The sequence below is a fragment of the Phoxinus phoxinus genome (assembly GCF_949152265.1).
Source record: "Phoxinus phoxinus genome assembly, chromosome: 14".
In the NCBI taxonomy this organism is placed as follows: Eukaryota; Metazoa; Chordata; class Actinopteri; order Cypriniformes; family Leuciscidae; genus Phoxinus; species Phoxinus phoxinus.
In genome coordinates, this window is record NC_136889.1 from 31,213,151 (window position 1) to 31,233,980 (window position 20,830).

At 38.4% G+C, this 20,830-nt stretch overlaps 1 protein-coding gene across 10 annotated transcripts in view; it reads left to right on the forward strand.

Annotated features, from left to right (window-relative positions):
- Window positions 1–20,830, forward strand: part of eml4 (EMAP like 4) — a 115,279-nt gene that overhangs the window by 59,417 nt on the left and 35,032 nt on the right. For 3 of the 10 annotated variants that reach the window (XM_079634674.1, XM_079634675.1, XM_079634673.1), the window contains 6 exons: window positions 2,031–2,210; window positions 10,736–10,868; window positions 12,932–13,114; window positions 16,682–16,822; window positions 19,087–19,112; window positions 19,423–19,455. In XM_079634674.1, the coding sequence (XP_079490800.1) occupies window positions 2,031–2,210; window positions 10,736–10,868; window positions 12,932–13,114; window positions 16,682–16,822; window positions 19,087–19,112; window positions 19,423–19,455 (696 nt within the window). The remainder of the gene's footprint in view (window positions 1–2,030; window positions 2,211–10,735; window positions 10,869–12,931; window positions 13,115–16,681; window positions 16,823–19,086; window positions 19,113–19,422; window positions 19,456–20,830) is intronic. The other 7 variants (XM_079634682.1, XM_079634679.1, XM_079634680.1 and 4 more) reach the window with 3 other exon arrangements.

Sequence of the window (20,830 nt, forward strand, 5' to 3'; positions counted from 1 at the left end):
CTAACTAAAGTTAAAAAAGTTCAATCATACTCAACCACCCCTTTAAAGGATAAATCACCACAAAATCAACATTTTGATCAGCCTCATGTCATTCCAAATTACTTCCTTCTTCTGTAAAACAAGAAGATATTCATACTATAAAAGTCAAAACTGTTTTGGTCACCAGAATTCTTCTTTTGTTTCCCACAGAAGAAAGACATGAGTGTTTTTTCAGTGTTCATATTCTCCGACAAGCCAGAGAGCAGCAAAAGCTGCAGCCGCTGAAACGGCAGAGGAGAGAGCCGAGGCTTACGCTGATGTAATCTGTAACTGATCAGCTGTGCTGCCCTCTTCTCTCACTCTCATTCATAGTTCGGCCGCAAGCGCTTTGTGTTGACATTGCTGGTGTCTGGTCTTCAGGATTGGGACTTATCGATGGCAAGTGCGTTGAAGAACGGCTACGATGAGGCTCTATATGGTCGTGTGTTCTCTGACTTCTGTTCTGTGCATATATTCATTAGACTACAGAGGATTGTTTTAAATCAACACAACACTGGAGAGTTCTGCGGAATAGTTTACACTTTCATTTGCTGAAATCACTCTTCTCTCGGTAATGGAAAAATATATATGTTGTCTGTATATGCAGTGATTATTATGTTTCTAGCGCGTTATGCGTTTGGTAACAGTTCTTCTACCCCTAATTGATGGAGTGTGTGGCTTTTCATTTATTAAACAACCATGTATAAAGACTAGGGCTGTCAAACGATTAAAATATTTAATTGCGATTAATCGCATTAATGTCATAGTTAACTCGCGATTAATCGCACATTTTTATCTATTCTAAATGTCTCTTGATTTCATTTTGTCCCATTATTTTTTTTTTCTCATTTTAATGCTCTTATCAACATGGAAAAGTGGATCGGCTTGCTTTGTGCAAATGTTTTTTTTTATTATTGAAAACAACATTGGCATGTGTTCAATTTCACACTAACATTCTCACTTGGAGCAAATAATCTCTCACACAATGTAACACTGTCAATCAATAAAAGGGTGACAGAAATACTGACGAGGTAACGTTACTGATATTGACGAGTGGGCGTAGAAACGCATCAGCTGTGTGTGTGTGTGTGTGTGCTTGACCATCAAGTGGTATTTCAGACTGGACGTGTGCGATGATAGCTCAGTTCACAACGGCACAACACACAGATTACTTTGGTCTTGTCAATTGAACCATTTGGCAACTTTTTAAAAGTAAACTTTCCATTCAGAATCTTTATTGGCCTCCATTTCGGCGTCTCGCGCTCATCATTCATCCACTCAAAACGTAACGTTCAGACGAGAAGCGCCGCGTCGCGCAGCGGCTCGTATTTAAAATTCGAACACATTATTCTCTATGAGTGTACACACACCGGCAGCGCCATTCAGCGTTTTTATTGCTGGCCATAGACTGAGAAAGTGCGCGTCCGATGTGCTAGACGCGCTCAGTTGTCCTAGACGCGGCTCGGCTCTGTGCTTCTCGTCCACTCTTTGGCGGCTCGCAAACCCAAACAAGTGTGTGCGGCGCCTGTTGTTTTGTTTCTGGTCTAGCTAGATCCAGTGTGGTGTTGTAGTTTTAATAAAGTTACTATTTGTTGCAAAAGCATGTGAAAAAAACTACAAAGTTTGCTAGGCGTTAATCTCGCGATAAAAAAATTGACGCCGTTAAAATGGGTTTGCGTTAACACCGTTAATAACGCGTTTAACGGACAGCCCTAATAAAGACACATCATGACCGTATTCCAGGATGACAATGTCAAGATCAGGTTTAAACTGTGAAAGAACGGTTGTGAGGAGCATGAAGAATCATTTTCTCCTCTGAGTCCAGAGCTTAACTTCACTGAGAGTGTGTGTGATGTGCTGGAGGAGACTTTACAGAGTGCTGGACTCTTGCATTGACTGTTGTGGTGTCATTTCCATTAAGGTGCATCAATGTTTGGTCAAGATCTTGTACTTCTACATCATGTATCTGTCCTCTCTGATGAGAAATGCATCTCTGTGTGTGTGTGTGCCAGATGACAGCATCTCAGCGGCGAGCGCCTCAGACGTGCAGGACCGGCTGTCGTCTCTGGAGCTGCGGGTTCAACAGCAGGAGGACGAGCTGACGGTGATGAAGGCTGCGCTGGCAGATGTGCTCAGACGTCTGGCTCAGTCCGAGGACGCCACCGCTGCCAAGAAACAGCAGAGCAGCAAAGGTAACCTGTGTGTGTGTGTGTGTGTGTGTGTGCCTCCAGTGATCCTCACACTGTTTACACGGAGGAAGTGGAGGAGCGCTGCCAGACCAGGATCTGTTAACGGTTTCAATCCATCCTTGACCCACGGCGCTGAACGTTTCCATTTGAATAGCAGCTGTGTGTGTGTCAGTGTGTGAACGCGCGTGTGTGTGTGTGTGAGAGCGTGTGATCTTGGGGGCTGCTTGAGGGAAGGCATTTTAATGTTTGACCATTAAAACTGACTTCACTTTGTTCTCTGTTTAACACACCGTATAAAACACACTGGCTGCCTCCTTCCCCGTTTCTCTCGCACACACACACACACACGCAAACACATGCAACCTAAAGGTTTTCTGATGTTGAAACACTTTTATCCTTTCCTAGTTTCATATGTAGAGGCGTTTAAGTCAGTCATTCAGTGGTTGAGAGTGAGGCGCTAACACAACATTGCTCTGTGTGTTTGAGCGGCCCAATGTTGACAGCTGACTCGGCCAATGACTCGAGTTTGGAGCGGTGCCTCTTCATCGACTGGTACCGTATGTTTTTTGGAAATAATGAACAGTTTGCATTATTCCATAAGGGTTTTTTCCAAGTAGCATGTTACATTGCCGTCCCATGGTCCCGTTATTCAGGGTTTGATAATCACTGAGGTCCCAAACTTGATCTGGTGAAGAGATGCCAAAGAAAATGTCGATTTCTCTGATCTACATATGTGCAATTTAAGACATTAGAAGGCCATAAAGATTGGATAATAATAGTTTCCTGCTCTCTCCTCATCTTCATCACGTTTCATCACATTTCTCTCAGTCTTCTCATCTCGCCCTGTCTCTTCCCCTCCTCTGACTTTCAGTCTTTTCACTGTCATCTGTGTCGGCGAGGCAAGTAAACATTAGCCTGGTTCTACTAGACTCTCGTACATTTCATTTGTACATAGAGTCTGGCCTCTCTCCATTGACAAGCGTTAACTTCCTTGAAGTTTAAAACTATTGGATCTGCCCAGAGTCACTCTGGATCTGCCATAACCAATCGCTAACGTTTGGTCGTGACGTATGACGACTCAAACTAGCGCACGACCTCAACGTAATCGTTCTCAGCCACTCCCTCTGTTTGCTGATTGGACCTGTAAAACATTGATCGGAGAAAACGCAAGAATACACCACAATCCCAGACCTAGTACTGAAGGAAAATGAAAATTGAGCGGAAGTACGTAGGAGGGCGGAGCCAAGCTAAGTAAACACAGGGTCAACTGATATTTATGTTTTATGAATCATTTTCTTAGAAAAGTTAATTTACTGAAGGCTACCAGGAATGACAGTGGACGAATGAAGAGAATGATTTATTGTGCATGTGAAGACAGGAGAGATTGAAGAGCTGGAGAATCTGGCATTGTTGGGTCACTGTGGGATCCGCAGGACTGTGTCTCCCGGAGAACTGTGTGTTTCAGTGACGCCTCACACACATCCACGACTGGACTGAAGATGCGGTCGCTCTAGACCTCATGTTCCAGTCAGAAATCCTTCACACCATTTCACACAGATTTACATTTGGAAAAATGGATTTGAATAATTGTACTTTTTAGTGTACGAATGTATCCAATTAGACCAACAGACAGACGAATGAATATTTTACTTAACGCCAGCACTAACAAAGGGCTAAATTTATTGAAAATGAAATATGAAGAGCAGAACAAAAACAGAACAATTTATATTCATTATACAAATGTCCATGACTTTAGAAGATTTTGCTCAGATTTTTCCAGGCCTGAAGTTCCTTGTTATTTCCATGTTTTTGACTACTAAAATAAGACTTGGGGTAGGCAGTGTTATCTTTATTATTGTTTTATTATACATATAACGGTTTAGAATAATTTCAGATTTTTTATGTTTTTGAAAGAAGTCTATTATGCTTACCAGGCTGCATTTATTTGATGAAAAATATTTAGATTTGCCGCTCAAGAAACATTTCTGATAGTGTTGAAAACCATTTTGCTGCTTCATATTTTTGTGGAAACCATCATACATTACCATTTAGAAGTTTGGGATAAGAAAGATAGAAATTAATACTTTTATTCAGAAAGGATGCATTAAAATCACAGTAAAGAAATGTATAATGTTGCAAAAGATTTATATTCCACACAAATTAATAAAAGAATCCAGAACTAAAATGATTATGGTTTCCACAAAAATATTAAGCAGCAAAAACTATTTTCAACATAGATAATAATAAGAACCATTATTAATAATTAAGCACTAAAAATAATTGATGATTATGATAATAAGTACAATGCTGAAAATTCTGCTTTGCATCACAGGAATAAATTGCATTTTACAATATATTAAAATATAAATCAATTATTTTAAATTGTAATATTTTTTCACAATATTACAGTTTTTACTGTTTTTTTCAACACATAGATGTTGCATTGGTGAGCAGAAGAGACTTATTTCCAAAACATAAAAAAAAAAAAATCCAAATTATTCCAAACCTTTGAACCCCAATGTATTTTATTTTATTTTATATTATACATATTATTACTTTTGTATATACATATTCCAAAATAGAGTGAAAAGAAAAATAGCCTAGAAACAATTTTACCAAATGAAAAGAAAGAAATAACAATTCTGAGTCAGTGAGCGATGAAAAGGGCAAACCGAAAGCAAGCCTCTAAACAAAACACAGATCCAAGCCCAACACACACAGCGACTGCCAGACGAAAGCATCAGAAGCACGGCCAGCCTCTGACTCAACACACAGCACTACTCCTTCTTTATTATGACTGTTTTCCACAGTTGTAGTCATCAAAACTGCGGGCTAATTGCCAAAATAAACCGCAAAATAATGATATTATTCATTTTAAGCATGAAGACTCAATCATTACTAAAAAAATGTAAGTTGTAAGATTAATGACAGATCATCTCTCCTGGCTTCTTTTCTATTGTACTTTTCTTTCTTTTTTACATGAAAATTATCAGATTTTTTTAATTTGGTGCTTTCATTGTGGCATATTTTTAAAACAAAAGATACTTAAAACTGTTGAATTAAAATCGATCTATCTGGGCTTCAAACTGCAACTATTTGAATTCGACACAATGCTTTAAATCTCAGAATGGTTCTTATGGTATTTTAATAATTAAAAGCCTGATGGAATATCTGTTAAGCAGTTCCAACATAGTCCCGCTGTCACAATATTATCTTTGCCTTATAAGCTACTGTTCTTTTTTTTAAAGAAAATAATTTTATTCAGCAAGCATGCATTAAAGACATGCAGTGTAGACATTTATAATATTACAAAACCCTGATCTTTTGAACTTACTATTCATCAACGAATAAATAAAACAAAATTCATCATGGTTTTCAACTCTTTTCAACATTGATAATAATGTTTGTTGAGCATCAAGTCCTCATATTATAATGATTTCTGAAGGATCATGTGACACTGAAGACTGGAGGAATGATGCTGAAAATACAGCTTTAATCACAGGAATAAATTACAGTTTAACATATATTCACATCGAAAACAGTCATTTTAAATTGTAATAATATTGCACAAAATTGCTGTTTTTACTGTATTTTACAGCCTTGGTGAGCAGAAGAGACTTCTTTCAAAAACATAAACTCTCACCAACCCAAAACTTTTGAACGGTAGTGTATAAATTAGGAGTTATTAACATTAAATGTTCATTACATTCAAATGTGCTTTTCTGTATGACAATATATTCAACACTTTAGGCACTTGCACTTATTGGTGTAATACAATAATAATAACAACACTTTTAGATTTTTTTATATACAGTAATAAATATATATTTCTCTCCGGATATTCTCTCTTCTCTTCCCACTGCCCGTATTTTCCCTCTGTGTCCTTATGTCCCATTCTTCTCCTTCATTCCTCAATCGTTCTCACCATGTTGATGTGAGTTCAAGGCTGACTCACTGCTCAATCCCATATCTATCCCCCCTCATTTCCCATAATCCCCCACATTAGTATCTTTCCCCAAACTCTCACTCTTTCCACTCCGGTCGTCTCCCAAACCTCAGTCTCTCCTCGGGACGGTCTCTGTGAAAGGACTCGGTTCACTGAGGAGAGAAGCGTTGCCGCTGAATGCTGGGCTTTGATGTATTGTTTGTGCAGTTAATCTGATAAATATTGATGGACAACTCCTGATTATTGTGCAAGATGTGTGGGTCAGGAAGGCAGTGTGCTTTATTGTGGCTGTTACGGAGGTGTTTTATTGCTAATAAGAGTGTCTTCTTTCATATGGAGAACACTGAATGTGATGTAGAAGGACTTTACCTTTACATGCTGCAGTTGTTTGCTGTATTTTAAGCATGAGAGTGATGGAGAATGCCAGTGGGTTTCGGAGACTTCTGATGGAAGGCAGATATTTCCTCGGTTTCCTGTTGGAGTTGGGTCACATAAGGACTTCCTGTGAGGCTGTGCTGACTAGACACACACACACACACTCACACACACACACACACACACACACACACACACACACACACACACACACACACACACACACACACACACACAGTATAGTGTAGTACAGTAGTGTACACAGGAAGAAGGTCATCTTATGCTTGAATGCTCAAACTTGAAAGCCATCTCTCGCTGAACAACACACACACACACACACACACACATTCATTATTTATTTGATCTAAACAGCATGATCTGTAGTGACAGGATGAAGGATTAAAGGGATAGTTCGCCCAAAAATAAAAAAATTATCCCATAATTTACTCGCCCTCAATCCATCCTACTGTAGGTGTACATGACTTTCTTCTACCAGCCAAACACAATCGGAGTTATATTAAAACATATTTAAAACTTATGAAGTTATAAAGGCCTTCTGAGGCGAAGCACTTAGGTAAAAAAAACAAATCTATATTCATAACTTTATAAACTATAATCACTGGCTTCCATATGCAAAATGTATGCAGATGATGGATGCTTGATTGTTTATTAAATATCTTGGCTAATTTTCAACTATCAGTAATTTGCCTGAAATGTAATATGACTGTGGTTAAAAAGCACCAAATGTGTTTTACATTTTAAATATTCTCTCAGAAGAGTAATATTCCCAAGTGGACTTATCCATTTCCCCCTTTTTTTTGTACCTGTAATCCTGGTTAAATATATATTGTTGTTGTTATTATTATTATTATAGCTCAACTAGTAGAGCATACCACTAGCAATGGCAAGATCATGGGTTTGATTCCCAGGAAGTGCACAATGTGAGTCGCTTTGGATAAAAGTCTCTGCCAAATGCATAAATAAATACATTTTTATTTTACAATAGCCTAAATAGTAATATTGATCAATATATATTTTTGTCTGTAATATCTGTAAGATGTTTTTTTTTCTTCTTGACTGTATTGTTATTAGCACGTCTAATGCAAAAGCTGAAGTTAATTTGCTCCAATTAATGTTGAATCAGTTGATTTATCAACATAATAGTTCTCTGTAACTGTAGCCAATAGGAGTGAACTCTCAGCTCTGTTTGTCTCATTTTACCGTGGTTAAAATTCGTTCCACAGAATTTTCCCATAAAATCAGCACAGAAAAATATACAATATATATGAGGCTAGAGTTATTTCTTAATCTAAGAATAAACCAAGAGAACTAGATATCTTGTTAAAATTGTTGATGTGTATAAACATCCTGATTCAGTTTTTAAAGAAACCTGCCCGGGGGTCATTCTGGGCCAGGCATTAATGAGAGCGCTAGTTGTTTTGTTGAGACACACACACACACACACACACACACACACACACACACACACACACACACACACACACACACACACACACACACACACACACACACACACACACACACACACACACACACACTCTCAGCGGTCTGATGAGGTCAGCCACACACTGTGTGTTTTTGTTGTGGGCTAATGGAGCGTGAAACGGAGCCATGTGGTTCTGACATCGCATCGCCGCCTCCTGATAATACACACACGCGTACGCTGTGATCATCTGAATCCTGCACACACTAACTCTCTCAGAGCAGAGGTCAAGAGAAGAGACGTTTCAAAGAGACTTTTAAATAGCACAGCTGATGCAAACCATTGCAATCACAGGAGTTCAGCGTGAGAAGCTCGGCCTGTTGTGTGGAGTTAAAGACTAGTGTCTGTGTGTCAACTATCCAGACATCAGAAATTCGTTTATACTTCTGCATAGCATTGTATACTAAACACAAAGCTTTTAACTGTCTTAACATCACATTTTTGGTCAGGAAATTGGCCAAATTTAAGCAAATGCTCTACTTAAAAAGCCATTGCTGTCTCAGAAAAGCATCAGAGACCGAATGCAGTTTTTGGCTAGTATGGGAAGTTGTGTGTGGAGTGATGAATCGCACTGAAACACGAGTTGCATGGTGAAGCTCGAGAGCTTTGTCTTCAAAAATCTGCTGAGAAATATAATAATAATAACTGCATCTCTACCACAGTGAAGCATGGTCGTTTGGTGAGCTACTGTACTGTGAAAAGTATTGTAATGCTCCAGAGCGCAGGAGAATATTGCAGAATGTCTTGCTTCCCACAAATGAAAGAGGAATGATCAGATGTTATTTTTCACCAGGACAATGCTCCTGCCCATATTGCAGAGACTACGAAGTAGTCATGTTTTGGCCAGATTTGAACCCTATAGTTAAACTCAAACGCACATACTCTGGAAGATGTATGAAGCTATTGAGTGGAACGACACCGACTCTTCCTGTCTGCAAGTTGGGAAGGCTATTCGGTGCCAAGTTTCTTCTTTCACAGCATTTGTGCAATTCTTGCTAATTTCCTGACCAGTGACTTGTGATTAAAATGTAAGGCCATTAAAAAAAAAAACTAAATATTTTGCCTTTTACGGCTTTTACCATTTTCAGGAGTTTACATTAGCGTAATGCATTCAAAATCAGGTTCAAATGCAAAACAAATCTCAGATTGTCACTGTGGTCTGGTGTTTCGGACCCCACTGTATGTTAAGAAAAGTTTAGGTTTGTATACGTTTTAGTTTTTGTCTTTTATGCTCACCAAGGCTGCATTTATTTAATTAAAATACAGTAAAAACTGAAGTTTTATTACAATTTAAAATAGTTAGTTCTATTGTTCAAAACTGATTTGTCAGCATTACTCCAGTCTTCAGTGTCACATGATCCTTCAGAAATCATTATAAAATGATGATTTGATGATCAAGAAACATTTTTGATTATCATCAATGTCTTTTTTTTTTGCGCTGCTTTTTTATACTTTTTGTGTTCTTTGATGAATAGAAAGTTCAAATGAACCACATTTTGTTTGAAATAGTATTCACTGTCATTATTGTTAAAAGTAATGCATACTTGCTGGATAAAACTATTTATCATATAATGTCTTATAACAAATCTTACTGACCCCAAAATGTTAAATACATTTTTGCACAAAAGTTTACATGCACCTTGCAGAATCTGCAAAATGTTCATTATTTGAACAAAATAAGAGGGATCATACAAACTGCATGTTATTTTTTACCCAAAATATGCTTGCATATAGATATACTGTAGTCCACAAGACAAAAAAAATAGCAGCATTTATTAAAATGACCCCGTTCCAATGTTTACATAGCCTTCAGTCTTATACTGTGTGTCGTTCCCTGGATGATCCGAGGCTGTTTTGATGTTGTGTGATGGTTGTGAGTCGCTTGTTTGTCCTGAGCCATTAAACTGAGCACCGTTCTCCAGAAAACCCTTCAGGTCCTGCACATTCAGCATCTTTTCCAGCAGTGACTGTATGATTTTGACACACACACACACACACGCACACGCACACGCACACTCACACGCACACTCACACTCACACTCACACTCACACTCACACTCACACACACACACACACACACACACACACACACACACACACACACACACACACACACACACACACACACACACACACACACACTTATATGAATGTCATGGCATTAAGATTACAAAGTTGAGATATCATGTTGTTTTCTTGAATCCTCAGTGGTAGACTAGTAAATCAGAGCACTAATCCAGTTTAGTTGTCTGGAAGCTGCCTCTCTTTACGGTCTCTCCTGTCTCTCCGTCTTCCCTGACCATTAATCAGGTTTTATTTCATTAGTTCAAGCATGCTAGCGTCATAGAAATCAATAGAATCTTAAATCAGAAGTGACTGAAAATTTCTATAGTGAATGTAAAGCTTTCAAGCTATATTCAGCTTTAAAAAAAATCGTATAACAATTTACATTTAAGGTGTTTATTCACAGTGCATTAACTAATGTTAACAATGGAAAGCTTATTGTAAAGTTCTACCATAAAAAAAAAAAAAAAAAAAAAAAAATATATATATGCTTATCCAACTGGACAATTCATGGATATTAAAAGTCAAAAGGTGTGGGAAGGTCTACAGTAAAGTAAATGGCCCAACATATTCCCTAGATTTCAGCGATTGTTTTGCGGTGTCAGCGGGACTGAGTGCTGTGTGTCGTGTGTCCTGCAGGTCAGACCGCGCTGCGTGAGGCTTACTCGATGTCCTGCATCGCCAACGGCAGTTCCAGCGGCCGCAAATCTCACAGAGACACTTCCACAGTGTCTATAGCCAAGAAGGAGACACTCTCCTCCGCCGCCAAGAGGTAACACACACACACATATACATACAGTAACTGAAACATGCCTCCTCTACACGTTCTGGATGTCTCCCTTCTCGGACCCGTTTCAGCTCACGACTCCGCTGATGAGCTGATGATTTGACCCAGGTGTGTGGTCAGTAGATCAGGGAGATATCAAGATGAGTAGAAGTAGCGAATCTCCAGGTCGGGTTTGGGAAACACTGGACTAGAGCTACGTCTACACTAATCTGTGTACAATCTTTTTCTCTTCGTTTTGACCTTGTGTCCACACTGAGACGGCGTTGTAGTGCGGACTGTGAAATCATATTTTACTGATAGATACAGGGTTTGACAATAACACCCGCAAACCAAATGCATAATTTTACTCATTCCTGCAGATTTTGTGCGCACATAAAGCCGCCTCTTAGTACTAAATTGAGTTATTTTTCACTGCTTATTGCACTTAAATCCAGAGTTCTCGCGAGAGCACAAGTTGAATTTGCTCAGCGAGTTACTCTGGTGTCGAGTAATAATGCTCATTAAATATGCCCCTCTATCTCAGCTGCACCAATCACATCGGGTTATCTGATATAGGCGGGCTAGAGGCGAGCTAAACCGATGACGACATCGCTGTGACGTCGAAGTCATGCTCATATTGTCTTTGTATAACTGTATCAGACATGTATGTATGGCACAGAACAATTCTCCGAAAGGATAAATAAATCTCTCTTTTAAACATTGCAAGATGGCTGTGGATGAACACCAGTTGTTCGAAACGGCTTTGGGCGCTACAATGAAAGATTTAGACTTGGCTTTTTCTCTAAAAGAGGAACCGAAGACGGCGCTCGAATCGGTCCTTTGCAAGAAAGACGTTTCTGCTGTTTTGCCGACCGGATACGGCAAGATTATAATCTGCCAGTTAGCTCCGCTGGTAGCTAAGCTTAGACTGTGTGTTGTTGTGATTGGTCGTAGTGTTAGCCAATTGCGTGCAGTGAGATTTTCAAATGCAAATTTCGCATTTTTTCCCCTCGATTTTTCCCCTCGAGCTGGCCGATTTTCATTAGTCATTTGAATTAGGTCTGGTTATCCAGGCTACTTAAACAGTCAAATACACACAAAATAATGTCAAAATGCCGGTCTTGGCGAGTTTTCACGTAAACACAGTCAGTTATGTTTTTAGTGAACATAAACAGTTGAGAAAGAAAACGCTTGTGTAACATTATAATAGATCCCTGTGTCAGGTCTTAAAGTGACAGCAGGTATATGAGGTATATACTAATATACCTGCTGCCAAATTATGAGATAATATTAAAATATCTATATGGCAGTTTTTCCCTATGTTATCAATACCAAAATTGTTGCCTGCTAAAATGCTGAGTGGCTAGTAACTTTGGAAAACCAGTAGACACAGTGGCTGGTGAGAAAGAGTTAATGTCAAGCCCTGGATAGATATGGTGTTAGAAATGTTTATGCTTTCTATATGTGCCTGCTATGTGTTATTGACTTCCACAGTGTTGCTAAAAGACGAATGTTCTTTTTGTGCAATCTTTATATTACATTCCTGCAAATATGACAGAAAATATACTCGAAACCGCGATCTGCGTCAAAATATGAGAGCACTTGCGTGTTTAAAGATTGAGCTTGACCTGAACGCAGCAGTAAGCGGTGAGATATTTTGCTGATAAAATGATCGTGCCAGAAGAATAGTGTGAGAACTTTATGTCTCGGTATAATCTCAGTGAGCATTTATTGTTTTTTACGCATGCACATTATGCTGATTTTAGCGTTTGTTTCAAACTGGATGAATGTAGACATTTGTAAGCACAATTGTTTTTAAATATAAACACATTAAAACTAGACCTATACAGTCTTCTCTTGTGGGAAAATGGTGACGAGTCAATATTGTCGACTCGCACTTCAAATGTTTGTCCGAACAGATGTTTAATGTGTGATTCTCTCTCAGCCTGCAGAAATATACTCATCTGAATGTCTGTGAGGGTTTGAGCTCAGTGTTGAGCCGCTCGGCTCTCCTCATCGTGTCATGTGTATCAGAACTTCCTTTGTTTACCTGCATGTTATTTTCACAGTGGTGGAGAGCGGAAAAAAGACAAGCCTCTGATGGAGGGGATCAAGGAGAAAGAGGAGCCGCCCCAGACTAATGATAAACCCCCCTCAGCGCCCAGCACCCCTTCCAGCAACCCCCCCTCCCCTCATCCCCCACAGCCCCAAAGACAAGCCTCGGAGAACAAGGGCCCGACCCCGGCCAAAAGGTTCCTCCCAACAGCCGTGCGATTTCTGGCAGTGTTCGAATGGCGTTTGGCAATCAGCTTGCAGTGGTTTCGCAACCTATTGACATAAAGCCAGGGGCAGGGCGGACATGCTTCCTCAATCAATACCAAGATCAGTAGAGAGCTACACTGACTCTGCCTATGGTCCGGAAGTATTTTCCCCATTCATTTTCTCCTTGGGCCAAACCAATCATCTCCAAGATAAATCACAACATTAAAAATATTTAATTTGAAGAAGAAGAACCAAACTACTCGTCCCATAAAGCATGCAAATGTTACAATTAAAATATGATTAATAATAAGTTTCAGATAATAAGTATTATAAGTATAAAAACAATATAAAAATATATGCATGTATACACTATCATTCAAAAGTTTGGAGTCAATAAGATTTTCATCAAGACTGCATTTATTTAATCAAAAATACAGTAAAAACAGTAATATTGTGAAATTATTTACAATTTTAAATAACCGTTTATATATATATATATATATATATATTACACTCACCACACATTTAAAATAAGCTCTGTTCTTTTAATAAAAATAAAATAAATAAATAAATAAATAAATGTAATGCATCATTGCTGAATGAAAATATTAATATATTTTTTAAAATGTTATTGACCCCAAACTTTTGAATGCTATAAGTTATTTGGCAATGCAGGGAGACCAATTCACTTCCGTTATTTGCAAAAAAATATGATTTGTTTTAAGTCACATTGAAATCACACTGAAGATCACTTGGTCTCAGAGCTCAATGTTGAAAGGTTTGTACATTCTCAGAAAAAAAATATATGAAAAAATGAATGGAATTTTTATTTCCAGAACACATTATTACTGAACATTACACATTACTGTTCGACTGAGGGAGCCACACATAGAAATACTCAGACTTGAACTTTAACCAGTATTATATCTATTTTGATTATATCTAAACAAAATCTTGTATTCCATCTTGTTTTCCCATCGTTTATTAGTACTCGTCCTTCATTCTATGCTAAATGTCCTGCTAGTATCAGGCCGGCAGTGTAGGTCAGAGTGTGGTCACTCCGAGCGATCCACCCAGAAGAGGAAAGTAATGGGAAGCAGATGTGACGTCCCTTCAGTGCTCAGACCCTTAGTTCTTGCTTAGTAATCCATGCAGTAATCAGGCTAACACATTAGCTCAGCAATGCTTCAACACCATTCTAGTCTGTACTTAATAACGCAACAACCCTGCTGAGTTATTCATATTGACTCTGCAAGCTGTCCCATCCAATTACATAAAGAGAAGCGGAAAACCAATTAGCCGTCTCCTTAATGTCATTTCATGGCCCAATCCATGCTTCCTAGACGACGCAACAAGAAAATTATCTGCCAGGGTCTGGCCACAGTCACATTACTTAGAAAAATCCTCTGCAAACTATGAAGATTTCACTCACGCTAGCAAAGTCTAGCATCAGAGAGTCTTGTGGTTAGCGCAATGCGTTTCTAAAATGTGGCAGAGATTGCTTTTGTTTCTTAGAAATGTAGATGTTTTTTGTGTGTTTTCTTTATTTTCTTTATTTAGGCTTAGAAAAAGTTCAGTGAATGCAGGTGGACTGCTAACTAAGATGATTTGCATGGTGTATCTGCTTATAAGAAAAATACTAGTATAAATATTCATGCTAAACTAGTTTCTATTAGCACTAAGTTGATGCTATTTATTTTACTAGGCGTAAAGTAATGCAGTTAATCAGCGAAATTCAATTGGTGGAGCTAATAGACAAAATCTTGACGTAGACCAAGTCTTGTCGGGCTAGTACCATGGTATTACGGGGTAGAACATGGTCATTTTAGTGGCAGATGGCATTGTGGTGCACTCAAACTAATTTTATCACACATATATTAGGGTTTGACATCATTAAACCTCACAAATGGCCCCATATGTAGAGCTCAAGCCAGTTTTTCACGTGGAAGTGTGTCCGCTCTGCCCCTGAGTGCTATCCGTTTCTTTCCCTCCTCTCTTACTCCCATGTTCGGTGAGGTTAGAGGTACTATGCTGCAGCTCTGACTGATTTAATTGCCTTAAGCCCAAAGTATTCTTGAGTTTTTCACACAAACTTTCAGCGTATGCGTACATACCCTTTCAAAGTATATTCCATTTGATAGCTTGCGCAAACACAATAAGTTAATTTTTTTCCCAGTGTCTGCGCTATTTCTCTCCAGAAGTTACAACCGATAAAATGTCTTTGTTCTCGCATAAACTAGAGCTGAATGTATTTCTTAACTCCCTCACACAAGCGCTCGTCAGCATGGCTGTATATTATTGCGCTCTTGAGGAGTGTGTTGTTGTCGTTCTCCTCCGTTTCGTTTTTAACTAGTGCAAAAAAAGTTCAATGCGCATTCCGTACAGATTACGTGCAGATAGATAAAATACTATGCTAATGATGGAATTCCCAATACGCACAAACACACCCTGGTGTGCGCTCAAAAAAAAGTATACTTTGGGCTTTCATGTTTGTGTGTACTTCTGAGTTTCTGGATCACTTCTGCCAAACCTTCTCCCCTGAACTACATATTCTCCTCTACACTCTTAAAAGTAAAAGTGCTTTATTAGCATATGGTTCCATGAAGAACCTTTTAACATCCGTGGAACCTTTTCATTCCACAAAAGATTCTTTATAGTGGAAAAAGGTTATTTAGATTATTAAAATGTTCTTCACACTAAGAGAACTTTGGAGAACCCTAAAATTGTTCATCTTTGGCTTCATTGCAGAAACGCCCCTTTAGAAGCTTTATTTTTAAGAGTTTGTGGCGTAGTGGCTAAAGCTTAGGGCTTGTAACCAGAAGGTTGCTGGTTCAGGCTCCATGATTATCCATCATTAATGAATAAATGTTGGCCTTTAGTTTGCATTAAGTTCAGAATCTCCCAACATTTTTGACGCTCTACTTGCTTTTCTGTCAATCCCACAATCCCCCACACGAGCCTCCTGCTCAGTCCAATAGAAGGGATGGTCCAGAAAACAAGTTTGCTAACGTTTTCTTCTTGCATACAGCTTCGCCGGAGGATAACGCTCCTCTACTTTCCCTTTCTAAATCTCTGATGTGTGTTTCCTTCTCTACCCTCCTTTAGCTTGGCTGTGTGGTGCCTTTTCCCCCAAACAATATCATGCAATTTACCACAGGACTGGGTTTCAAGTTTTCAGCTTCCCAGTGTGTACTAACCGTCGAGTGGATTATGCTTTGGCATATGCATGATCTTTTACCTGAGGGATGCATCTTTGACTTTCAAGGGGCGTTGCTTGACTTCTGGCTTCCAGTTTGAAATTAACCAAATTGGAGGAGTGGGTATTTGTGTTTGGAGGATCTGGATTGAGATAGCACTTTAGACTTTGCTGTAAAACTGTCAGAACAAACATGTGACCCATTTTTGGTGTAGATCTATCTAGATTTAATAGCTTCATTACCTCCAAGCTCACAATACCTCTCGCCTAAATATTGAACTTCTCCCCTAGACTTGTTTTTCAGCTTCACTTCTTTTTCCAATGAAATGTGTTTTTCTTGTGTAATTCACATCTCCGGCAGGGGTAGCAGTGCAAAGCGTGGTGGAGGAATGGAGCGTTCTCAGAGTAGCACATGGGACAGTGGGGAGGAGAACAGGAATAAGCTGGTGAAAGCAGCCTCCACATCCAAACTGCTGTCCAAAGTGGCGAAGAATGCAGAGAAGTAAGTGTTCGCTTCCTTTCGCCCGCTTAAAGGGTTAGTTCACCCAAAAATGAAAATAATGTCATTAATGACTCACCCTCATGTCGTTCTAAGCCCGTAAGACCTCCGTTCATCTTCGGAACACAGTTTAAGATATTTTAGATTTAGTCCGAGAGATTTCTGTCCGTCCATTGAAACTGTACAGTATACTGTCCATGTCCATAAAGGTAATAAAAACATCATCACAGTAGTCCATGTGACATCAGTGGGTTAGTTAGAAGTTTTTGAAGCATCAAAAATACTTTTTGGTCCAAAAATAACACAAAATAAGACTTTATTCAGCATTGTATTCTCTCCCGGGTCTGTTGTCAATCCTTCACAGTTACGCTGATGGCGTAAGACGCTGATGACGTGTTATCTGGTGCGCCCGAGCTTCATTTATAGACTGAGGGAAACGCACGCTGTAAAAGTGTCTCATCCGCGACATGCACATTTACGCACCATTAAAAAAATGATATCCACGCAAACAATGTAGAATAGCTTGAATATAGCGTGCGTCTCCCTCAGACTGTAAACGAAGCTCGGGCGCACCAGATAACACGTCATCAGCGTCTTACGTCAGCAGCGTCACTGCGGAGTCCTGAACGCAGATTCACAACAGACCCGGGAGAGAATACAATGCTGAATAAAGTCTTATTTTGTGTTATTTTTGGACCAAAAAGTATTTTCGATGCTTCAAAAACTTCTAACTAACCCACTGATGTCACATGGACTACTTTGATGATGTTTATATTACCTTTATGGACATGGCCAGTATACTGTATATACATTTTCAATGGATGGACAGAAAGCTCTCGGACTAAATCTAAAATATCTTAAACTGTGTTCCGAAGATGAACGGAGGTCTTACGGGCTTAGAACGACATGAGGGTGAGTCATTAATGACATTATTTTCATTTTTGGGTGAACTAACCCTTTAATATTAAGACTCATGCTGTTGACATGAGACCTCATATAAGACATCCAACTGAGGTACAAATAAAAAAATCTGATTGATGGATAGTTTTTTCACCAGTGTTTTTATTTATTTATTGTATATTTTTTAATGATACTTCAGGTTTTTTAAGTCATTTTTCTTGATAACTGTCCCAAGAAAAAAAAAATCCAAGAAGCTCCAGAGATTTCCAGTGAATTGGAATGCACATCGTTCAGGAAGTTACACCGATACTTCATGCATCCAATGTTTTATTTATTTTGGGCAATTTGCTTTCAGCTACCAAAGTTTAGTTTAGTACTTGCTGTTCAATTCATTTTATCTTAGTTTGAATTCATTCCACTCATTCCTTTCATTCCTCCAATTTCAGCACATAACATGCAACAAAGTCCATTCAAGATTCCATCACGGCCTAGTCATGTGTTATTGCAAATAATCTAATTGACCCGGGGCACAGAATTCGGAAGATAAATTCTTAATTTTCTTTTTTTCATCAAAAGTTATGCAGAATCTCTGTGCTCTTTTTCAACCAGCAAAATTTACAAGGGATGGACACCGTCACGTTCCAAACACTAACATGAAACTATACCACTTGTGTGCTATATTGCAAGTCTTCCAACAGGGATGGCCGAAATTTGTGCGGCTATTCACAGATAATCTTCTCCTCCGCCATAACATATAACTTATGATATGGTGCATTTATAGTGCTTTTATGTCATTTTGGTAACACTTTACAATAAGGTTTCGGTCAACAATGAAAAATATGTATTAATACTTATTATCAATCTTTACTAATAATTAATTTCAAGTGTTAACATGAACAAACATGAACCAACAATGAATAGTTCTTTTTGTATTAACTAATGTTAACATAGATTAATAAATACTGTAACAAATGTATTGCTCATTTTAATATTAGTTAATGAATTAATTAGCATTATACTACGGGCCAGTTGATTGCTTGAATCTGATTGGTTGACGAACTTTCTAGGGCGTGCAGTTATTTTCAGAGAAACACGGCTAAAGTAGTTCCAGGTCCAAGTCCATGGCATTCATTTCCATTCGCAGTATTTGTATGGAAAGGCGCATGTTTGATATTCTGCTTAAATCCTCTTTTTGTGTTCTCTGGGAGAAAGTCATATCAGTTGGGAACATCATGAGAGTGAGCAAATGATGACAATAAAATAAATTTGTATTTTTTGTGCCTTTAACACATTCCTATAGTTGAACAAACATGCCATTTTTGCCTTGCGTTAACAATATTTTGTTTTTATTCCCATTTCCTCTTTAGACACAGAGATCCAGTCATCAGCCAAGGTAAAGTCTCATTTTAAATGACGTGATCTATTATGTTTCAGCTTCATTTGTGTTCCTCTCATCTCCTGTATCACAGTGGTGCAGGCAGACCTGGTGCCTTGTGCAAGAGCTTAGACCTTTTGCTCACATTAAAACAAATCAAATACTTGCGTACATGTCATTTGCACAGTAACATTGTGGTTTCTTATTTGTTGTTCTAGTTCTTCTTTCTAATGATCACTCCCATCTTAAAATCCTTTGACATGTTCCTTGTCTGTCATTCTTTCTGTGTTTGTTTTTTGAGAGATTATTATTTCTGTCCCATACCCAGCTAAAATGTCAACCCGTGAAAAAAACAGTCAAGGTAAGGCCTTCCTCTGTCCAGGGCCGAAAGCCGCCGACAGCTCCCGTACTGCTTCAGGCTGGGCTATACGCGTTTCTGCCACTAATCCCACTTTAATTCTCTGAACATGTTGATCGATCTGAAAGATCAATGCTCAGTCACTTTTCTTCTGTCTCTCTGCAGCTTTTGTTCCTCAAAATCTTAAATACAATTTCTAGAGGGATGAATAGTTAGCGGATTTCCTCCCAGGATAAACGACGAACACACACCTCGCTTGTTCATGTCGTCTCACTATTCAGTTGGTCTAAATAGGTGACTTAGAGATTCGCCACCAGTAACTCATTAGCAGAGGAATGTGTGTTTCTGAAGCAATGATGCCAGAACTGCTTTACGGCTGAATCTCAAGAACACATCTAGCACATATTTCACCCCAAAATCAAAGAAATAAAAAAGTACATTTTGTACAAAGAAAATGACATTTATTATAATGATCCATTGTAACATTATTTGTATGACAACTGCGCACATTTTTACCATAATGCTTATTACTGTTCAGTTTCTGAAATTTCTGTCATCATTTAACTGCCCTCATGTCATCCCAAACCTGAGGACTTTCTTCTGTGGAACATAAAAAATTAAATAAATAAAAAATATATATATATATTTTGAAGAATGTTGGTAACCAAAAAAACAAAACAAAAACACAGATATTTTTTTCTGTTATGTTCCGCATAAGACTTGTAACAACATGAGGGTGAGCAAATAATCTCTGAAATATTATTTCTGGGCGAAATATCCCTTTAACGATATCAAGTAATTTATGAGAGTAAATTTTATGACAGTTTATGATGGTAAAGAATATACTGGTGGTTATTTTGGAAAGGTTATCTGTGGTCAGATGACTTGTTCTGTGTTAAATACTTTAGATAATTACATGATGATGTGCAATAGCACAAAATGATTCTGGAGACTTGAGAAAACATTATGATTTTTTTTCTGCCTCACTCTGTCTTTGTCCATTTCTTCACCACTCTGATATTTCTGCTTGAAACGTTCTTTTCTTTATTAAATCACAGTATGATTTGGGCATTATCATTGCTTTGCACAGCGCTCGAGGCTTCGATGTTGATTTGCTTGGGTTTTTGAATGAGTTCAGCGCATGAGCTTCACTAACTCCATCAAAGAGCTTCACTTAGAAACGAATGTGTAAAAACTGTTAACCTGTTAAGTTACGAGGAGCAATGTTAGAAGGTAACATATATGCTGTGTATATGTTACATTAAAATGACTAAAATGAACTAGCAAACTCTTACAGACTCTTCTCAAAGACCATGTGCACTGGCAAATTTCTGTGTAATCTCCAGATGCATGTACTTCACACAAACAAACACAAGTT